The sequence below is a fragment of the Austrofundulus limnaeus genome, unplaced genomic scaffold (genome assembly GCF_001266775.1).
Source record: "Austrofundulus limnaeus strain Quisiro unplaced genomic scaffold, Austrofundulus_limnaeus-1.0 Scaffold2052, whole genome shotgun sequence".
Taxonomy (NCBI): domain Eukaryota; kingdom Metazoa; phylum Chordata; class Actinopteri; order Cyprinodontiformes; family Rivulidae; genus Austrofundulus; species Austrofundulus limnaeus.
This window is the reverse complement of record NW_013954454.1, coordinates 301-9440: the sequence shown is the minus strand read 5'-3', so window position 1 is coordinate 9440 and position 9140 is coordinate 301. Positions and strand designations below refer to the sequence as shown.

The following is a 9140-nucleotide window of genomic DNA, read 5'->3' as shown; positions in this document are numbered from 1 at the left end:
CTCTCAGACTGAAGAAGTCTCTTGGAGGAGAGACGAAACGTTTCATTAGAGAAGAACCCGTCCAGAGGACATATACAGTTTTTTTCTTTTTGATTACTGCAAACATTACTGTAAACATTACTGCAAACGTTTCTGAAAATCAGAATTACCACTTCTGGACGTTTTTCATTTAGGAACTCACAAAATATATCAAACATTTAAAACAGTTTAAACCCACAAAGTCATGAATCTGACCTGAATCCACAGAAATATGACTCTGTTGTGTTTTCTGGATGTAAGGAGCGTCTGAACACGCTGTTAGATTTTTATTTTAGTTTGAGTTTATTGTTTAATCATGAAACTGAACCCCGGGACTGAAAATCATTTAACCTCAGACAAGAAAATAGATCAGTCTAATAATGATCAAAAGAACCTCAATCCAGTCTGTAAACTGTTTTTATTTTGTTGTCATGTAGTTGGAAACACACGCAGAGCGCAGGCCTGCGGAGCGCACACACAGCTGAGGAGAATAAAATGTGTGAATTGACTAAGAAACATTTTAATTCTCACTGAGAAAAAAAACTTTGTCAACTCAGCAGATTAATATAGAACAGCTCAGCTGTGATGATTCCTCAGCTCCATAAGATGCAGACAATAGATTTGTTGCTGCGTAAAGTTGTGCGTAATTTAATGATCAATGTCAGCTGTTCTGCAGGATGATATCAGCACAAGAAGAATAAATGTTCATTTATTTATTTATTTATTTATATCACACAGAACAAATTACAATCAGGTATTTTACTGTAGTTCTGAGTCGAGCCATGCAGCTGAATGAGAGACTTCATGATTCTAAAATATAAATCACACCGCAGCAGAAACTCTGCGAGTCATTTCTTCACTTCAACTATTTAATAAATATTTGTCTAAGTTCTACCAAACTCTTCAGTTCCTCTGTGTTTACAGTCAGACGTGTAAAGGTGGAAATATTACTCAGCCTCATGCGCCGCTGCAGCACACACGCATACACACCAACACCCACACACACCTTTGTGTGTGGCAAACACATTTTTACACAACACTACTTATTTAGACAGTTTTCTCACTCATTCTCCGTTTAATGTATAATTTTCCTGCATCTAAAAATCATTTCTGATCCTACAGAGAGGACAATCTGAGGAGAATCTCACACGCTGGACACATTTAAATCTATTTTACAGATTTAAATGGAGGCGTGTCAGGGGAGGAGTCTCAGTCCCACGTTCATTGGGATGTATAAACCTGCATGCAGGAACCTGCGTGCACACTGTTTTATACATCTGAGTTTTTTGATGCGGCGCACTTTTCTAAATTTTGTCCGTACACCAACTTTTTGTGTGAAAGCTGCGCAATCCTTTATGCATGAGGGCCCAGGTGAGGATAAAAACATTCTGAAACATTAGGCCAATGATGATGAGAAAAGATAGATTTAATCTGATTTACTCTCAGATCTTTTATTTAAATCAAAATGACTTCATTCTAATGTCACATGGTTTTTGGTTCAGAGAATTTCCAGATTTTCAGTCTGTTTCTTTCAGCAGACCTTGAAGAGCAGCACAGGGAAAAAATCCAACGAAAGATGACAACTGGAATAAACCAGACGACACGGAGGTTGACAGAGGCAGCAAGGTAGGTGCTACAATGATAGCAGCTATATTCAAGCAAAGTCAGTGCTGCTATGCTGGAGCTGTAGGTTGACAAAAGTCCAAATCCCGAATTAGGGAATGCTAATTAAGTTGTCCATGTGGGTACTGGTTGACAAACCATTGAACAAAGTAATTCCAGATAAATGTCCAACAATATGGCAGTATTAAAGCATCATTTAGCGCTGAGAAGCAGCGAACATACAGCGCAAGCGTCCTCTCTTGGTTTGGATGGGATCTAGTTAGGACGCCTCCTGGACTCCTCCCTGGTGAGGTGTTCTGGGCACGTCCCACTGGGAGGAGACCCAGAGGAAGACCCAGGACACACTGGAGGGACTATGTTTCTCAGCTGGCCTGGGAACACCTTGGGATTCCCCCAGAGGAGCTGGTCCAAGTGGCTGGGGAGAGGGAAGTCTGGGTCTCCTGGATAAGAGGAAGAAAACAGACGGACAAAATCACTTTTGAACTTTGCCACACAGATGGGCAGCAAAATGGTACTGAACTTATAGAGCGTTTTTCAAGTCCCTCCGGACCCCAAAGCGCTTTACACTAACAGATATTCACCCATTCACACACACATTCACACACTGATGATGGCAAACTACACTGTAGCCACAGCTGCCCTGGAGCACACTGACAGAGGTGGGGCTGCCATGCACCGGCGCCACCGGACCCTCTGACCACCATCAGTAGGCAAGGTGGGTGAAGTGTCTTGCCCAAGGACACAATGACTGAAACGGCTGGATGGGGGATTGAACCAGTGACCTTCCGGTTCCAGGACGACTCCCCTAACCACTCCGCCCCAGCCGCCCCAGCCGCCCCATTGCTGTTTCCCACCACCAGGTGTTGTCTTTACACACAACAAGCAGACCAAAGTCCTGCTTTAGTTTTTGGRAGATGATCATTAATTGGCCCCTGCTCTGATTTTAAATGGTTTGAATGTAATGTTCTGATGAATTTTGTGGAATATTAAAGAGAAAAACTCTTTCCAAACCCTTCCACCACGTGTCACATCTCCAAACAGTTCTTAACTTTATTTAAACAGAAAATCAAACTTTGATTTAAAATCACTTARAGAAATATTAAAGTAAATAAAAGAAGCGGATCAGTTACTAGTTGAGTACAGAAGCAAACTTTTCACAGCAACACAACTAAAAACATCAGAATCCTCAAACATAAACTAAAACAGAACATTCCAGATGTAAATCAGAACCTTTTAAAGATATTTATTCTCAACATTTACACAAATCACCATCTTCTGTTTCCTCAGTGACAGAAGCTTCAGTACAGAGACTGATGGAGCAGAAATTTCACTCATCAACAGCTCCAACTTACAAAGTGTTGCTTTGATTTGTTGTTGGCTAACGCACATCTTTATAAAACAGCAGRAGGAACAGAATGAGACAATAAAAGAATCCACACAGGATTACTCCTCTTTAATCTGCTGAACAATGTGAAACCTGAACTGTCTTGCACCTGGAAGCACAGCACTGATGAACTGGGTTAATGAAACGAGGGTGTCTCGTCTGTACGGAGGGAGCAGCTGTCTGAAGCATCATCACTGATTCTTCATCTGAATGTGAAATACAGATTCTGCTCTACTCGGTGCTGGAGACTCGTCTCTGCAGCCGTCAGCATCGTGCTTTTTCTCCTGTCCAGACCTGGTCTGAAAAAACATCAGCTTTTAGAAGAACTGCAGGAAGCTTTCCTACTGAATGCACTGCATGATGCGTACAGCACCTTGAAGTAGAAGTAGAGGAGCAGGATTGATCCCAGCAGACCCAGCAGGACCCCCATTAGTCTGATGGTCATATCAGTCAGATACCCTGAAACTGAATTAAATGCACAACTCATCAGGTTGCAGGTAAATTAGTTAGGATATGAAACAAATACTGTAAAATGTTCTTCATCTTTTACCTGAACACACCACCTCAAGGCTGTCGTCATGTTCATAATTAGAAAAATATAAACAATCTCTGAGGGTAGATTTTCTTTGCAGGCAGTGAGGCTCGATGCACCACACAGGTCTGTCTGAAGATGTCTTTAATCTTCTTGTTGAAACAACAGAACCACAGCCCAGCTGAGCACAAACTGCAGCAGCTGACTTCTGGTTCCAGTCTTCTGTGAGGTCAGCCACTGGTCTCCACTGTTTGTGGTGAAACGTCTCCAGAGTCCCAGCACAGTGGCTGGCCCCTCCCACTAACCTGATCCCATCTGAGCAGAGACAGAATAATAATCACTAAATGGAACTGAAGCAGTTACAGAATCAAATCTGCAGCTCCTCCTRTACCTGAACAGGTYAGTCCAACAGCTTGTCCAGGTGAGCAGCTGCTTCTACCTGAACCTGRTCTACAGTCCAGGAGAGCAGACTCGGTGCCTTCACACTGGAACTCTCTGCTCCATGTTGGAGCCTCTGGTTCTCCATAGAGCYCCCCCTGGAGGACTGAAGGAGGACCACAGTCCAGCTCCCRGCAGACCACCTCTGCATCCTGCTGGTCAAAGTCAGCTTSACACACTGAGGACCAGGACTGGTTCAAGTTCACCTCCAGTCTACCTGAGCACAGGTTAGACCCACTAACCAGTCTGACTGAGTCTGGACAGAGAGAGGAAGAGGAGGGTCAGACTCCTGCAACGGTTTCTTTATGAAGACAAGGTTTGTTTGAACAAGAACAAATGTTGTGAAATATCTCTTGGTTTGTTAGTTGTGTCCTGTCCTCTGCACATCAAAACAAAGTTCAAACCAACTGACTTGTTTGTTACTTTAAGTGTTCTAACTGGACCTGTGAATTCTGTTTTATCAAAGCCTTTAGCCTCCCTCTCTGCTACACTGTGTTTYATTCAGTTACAGCTGACAGAGTTCAGGAAATGATTCAGCAACAAAGGACAAATGGTTTTACCTGAGCAGGTAACCTCTGTGGAATCAGAGGAGTATCTGGTCCATGTCACACATTTTGTTAGAGAAGATCCAAGACAGTCTTCATTCAGTCTCCAGAGTTCTGTTACTGAACTCAAATCTTTGGTTCTGATTGAAAGAGGAGAGCCACAGTCGAGCTGTTTGCACATTTCACCTGCYAAACTCAGGGTCAAAAACCTAAGATTTACTCCTTTCCATTCCTCCCTGTGTTTTATCTCCAGTCTGCCGTTACACCGACTGTCTTTTCCAACCAACCTGATGGAGTCAACAGGTTCTGGAGAGAAAAAAAAACACCAAAGGTTTTAATCAGACCAAATGTCTTTCAAAGCATCCTTTATCTACCACTTGTACTATTGTCGAGTCGCAGGGGAGCAGCTTGGCCTCTTTCCCCAGCCTCTTTTCCAGATCTTCTGGGAGGATTCTAGGAAGTTTCCAGGCCAGACAAGAGACAGTCTTTCCAGCATGTCCTACCTTTTTTCTGGGTCTCCTCCCAGCTGGATATGCCTTGAAGCATCTCCCAAGAGAGGTGTCCAGGCGGCATCCTTACTAGATGAACCATCTCAATTGGCTCCTCTGGATGTGGAGGAGCAGCAACTCTACTCTGAGTCTCTCCCAGATAACTGAACTTCTCACCCTATCTGTAAGGGAGAGTCCAGCTACCCTGCGAAGGAAACTCATTCCGACCACTTGTATCCACGATCTTGAATCTTCCAGTCACCAAAGTTCCTWCCCTCACCATAGGTGGGTATAGTCATGTGAGTATAGTCTTTGCCTTACAGCTCAACTTGCCTCTTCACCACAACAGACTATTACAGAGTCCGCAAAACTGTCAGTCTCACTCCATTCTTCCCTCACTCGTGATCAAGAAACTTGAACTCCTCCACTTGAGGTAGAACTTCACCCCCAACCTGGAGAGATCAATCCGCCCTTTTCTGACTGAGGACCATGGACTCAGGTTTGGAGGTGATGATCCTCATCCCAGCTGTGAACCACACCAGTGAGAGTTGGATACCATGGCATGATGACGCCAACAGAACCACATCATCTGCAAACAGTAGAGAGGAAATCCTGAGGCCACCGAACCGGACTCCCTCTGCCCCCTGGCTGCACCGAGAAATTCTGTCCARGTAAGTTAGGAACAGAATTTGTGACAACGGGCAGCCTTGGAGTCCAACTCCCACTGTGAAGGGGTCCGACTTACTGTCGGCAATATGAACCAAACTCTCTTGTATAAAAACTGAATGGCCTGTAACAATGGACCCAGAATCCCATACTCGCGTAGCAGCCCCCACAGTGTACCTTGAAGAACATGGTCGAAAGCCTCCTCCGTGTCTCAAAACACATGTAGACTGGATTAGCAAACTCCCATGACCCCTGAGGACCCTAATGAGGGTAAAAAGTTGGTCCAGTGTTGCACAGCCAGGACAGAACCTGCATTGTTCCACCAGAATCTGAGGTTTGACTATCGATCAGACTCTCTTCTCCAGTACCCTTGAAAAGACCTTACCTGGAGGCTAAGGAGAGTGATGCCCCTGTAAMTGGASCACACCCTCCGGTCTCCCTTTTCAAAGAGAGGAACCACCACCTTAGTCTGCCAATCCAGTGGCACTGCCCCTGATGTCCATGTGATGTTGCAAAGGCGTGTCAACCAGGACAGACCCACAACATCCAGAGCCTTGAGGAAATCAGGGCAGATCTCATCCACCCCTGGWGCCCTGCRGCCATGGAGCTTTTTACCTCAGAGACCTCATCTCCAGTTATGGACAGACCAACCCTGAAGTCCTCAGACTCTGCTTCCTCCATAGAAGATGTACCYGMYGGATTGAGAATGTTTGAGAAGTATTCCTTCCACCTCCTGATGACATCACTGGTTGAGGTCAACAGCACCCCACCTTCACTGAGCACAGTGTTAGTGAAGTGCTGCTTCCCCCACCTCAGCCACAGAATGGTTTGCTATAATATCCTTGGCAGCTGTCTGGACAATTGAGGCACTGATCATGGCCCACTCGGACTCGATGTTTCTCACCTCAGCTGGGARGTGGTTGAAGTTCTCCCGGAGGTGTGAGTTAAAGCTCTGTCTGACGTGTTCCRCTGCCAGGCTTTCCCAGCAAATTTTCACTACACGCTTGAGTCTGTCCGGCATCTCCCTCTGCCATCTGATTCAACTCACTACCAGATAATGATCAGTTGACAGCTCAGCTCCTCTCTTCACCCGATTGTCCAAAACATACTGCCACAGCTCAGATGATACGACTACAAAGTCAATCATCGATCTGCGACCTAGAGTGTCCTAGTGCCACATGCACTTATAGACACTCTTATGTTTGAACATGGTGTTCATGATAGTCAAACTGTGACTAGCACAGAAGTCCAACAACAGAACACTGCTCAGGTTCAGATCTGAGAGGCTGTTCCTCCCAGTCACGCCTCTCCAGGTCACACTGTCATTACCCATGTGAGCTTTAACAACCCCCAGCAGYAGCACTTTCCAGCTCCCCCGCTAAGCACTCAAAGAAGGCTCTGAACAGCCATTCAATGCATAGACACAAAAACTATCCCACCCACCCCCACCCAAAGACACCCAGTCGGTGGGCCAAAAGTAGACTCACACCGGCTTGGCACCTCACACCATGGAAAACTCCAGAGAAGAATAAGGTTCAGTCCCCCTCGAGGAGATTGGTTCTGGAGCACATGATGTGCACTAAGGTGAGCCAAACAATATCCAGGCCAGAGGTGGGCAATCCTAGTCCTAGAAGGCCACAGCCCTGCATGTGTGTGTTAGAACAGAAAAACGTATCTGCTCTACAACACCTGATTTGAATAAATGGGTGATTAACAGGCTTCTGCAGAACTTGGACGAGGTTATAAAATAACTGAATCAAGTGTGTTGGAGCAGGGATAAAAGTAAAACATGTAGGGCTGTGGCCCTCGAGCACCAGGGCTGCCCACCCCTGGTCAAGCGATACCTCTCAACCTCATGCACAAGRTCAGACTCACGTTCCAGGTCCCAAGAGTCAGTTTTATTGAGCCAGACTCAGAGTGGCAAGGTCCCTGCCTTTGGCTACTGCCCGTGGCATCATGTACCCGACTCGAATGGRCTCTCCTGCAGGTGGTGGGCCCACAGGAAGTTTTTTTGTACCACTTTAATATCTTGTTAAATATAACAGGTAATTTTCTTTAAAAAAAACACACACTGAGATGACATCTACTCCTACTTTGAATAACTCTTTACCTGAACAGACGAGTCCAACAGCGTTACCAGAATAATTTGTAACAGAACTGCCACAGTCCAAAAGTGCAGCTTCGTTGCCCTTACAGTGGAACTCTCTGCTCCATGTTGGAGCCTCTGGTTCTCCATAGAGCGCCCCCTGGAGGGCTGAAGGAGGACCACAGCCCAGCTCCCTGCAGACCACCTCTGCATCCTGCTGGTCAAAACCATCTTCACTCAATGAGGACCAGGACTGGTTCGACTGGTCAGACCTGACCTCCAGTCTGCCTGAGCACAGACCAGTCCCATTCACCAGTCTGACTGAGTCTGGACAGAGAGAGGAGAGGAGAATCAGACACCTTCAACATTTTCTCAGATCTATGGGGAGGAAAAGTTTATATGAACAGAAACAAATGAAAAATGTTGTTGTGAAATATTTATTGGATTGATTTGATGTGTTCTGCACCACCTGTCCTCTGCACATAAAAACAATCAAAGTTCAAACTGATCAACCTGTTCATGTTGTTGCTTTCAGGGGTCTTTAACAACCAACTGGACCTGTGAAGCAACTGCAGAACTCAGAACCTCTTCCACTGACAGTCGACCTCAGTTACAAACCAACAAAACCCTCAGCCTCCCACTCTTCTACACTGTGTTTGATTCAGTTACATCTGACAGAGTTCAGGGAACGATTCAAGGAAGAAGGACAAATGGATTTACCTGAGCAGGTTACCTCTGTGGAATCAGAGGAGAGTGCGATCCCTATCACACATTGTGTCAGAGAAGATCCATCACAGTCTCTATACAGTCTCCAGACTTCTGTTATTGAACTCAAACTATTATATCTAAGTGAAACAGAAGGGCCACAGTCCAGTTGTTTACACACTTCATCTGCAAAACTCTGAGTCCATAAACCTGACACTCCTTTCCATTCCTCCCTGTGTTTTATCTCCAGTCTGCCGTTACACCGACTGCCTCTTCCAACCAGCCTGATGGAGTCAACAGGTTCTGGAGAAAAAACAAAAATGTTCTTTATCACGTTCAATGAATCAGTTCAAACAATTTAGTGATCATGTCTTGATACATCTCAGAAATCCAGGTAGAAAAATCAAAAAGAAAAATAATTAAGTCCTCTAGATTGGTTCTTCTTTAGTGAAAAGTTTTGTCACTTCTTCAGTCTGATGAGTTCCAGGTGAACTCAGTCTTATAAGCTCCGCCTCCACYTGGGGGACAAACAGGTTGGTCACATGCAAAAAAGGACCATCAGCCAAACTATAGGTCCTTAGTGCCTCGATTGGCTCTATTGTTCATAGAGGGCCATGTGCCCCATCACCTGACTATCCTTGGGGCCCTGATTCAA

The 9140-nt window shown here is 45.3% G+C and overlaps 1 protein-coding gene across 1 annotated transcript; it reads right to left on the bottom strand.

The window, feature by feature from the left end:
• Nucleotides 1-2869: 2869 nt before the first annotated feature.
• On the bottom strand, nucleotides 2870-8788 carry LOC106536955 (scavenger receptor cysteine-rich type 1 protein M130; the record flags this gene model as incomplete). Its single annotated transcript, XM_014034318.1, is given in 7 exon segments — nucleotides 2870-3324; nucleotides 3399-3490; nucleotides 3576-3872; nucleotides 3949-4251; nucleotides 4556-4846; nucleotides 7805-8107; nucleotides 8501-8788. Coding segments are annotated over 5 exon segments (966 nt in total). The 3' UTR covers nucleotides 2870-3216.
• Between the last annotated feature and the right edge of the window lie 352 nt (nucleotides 8789-9140).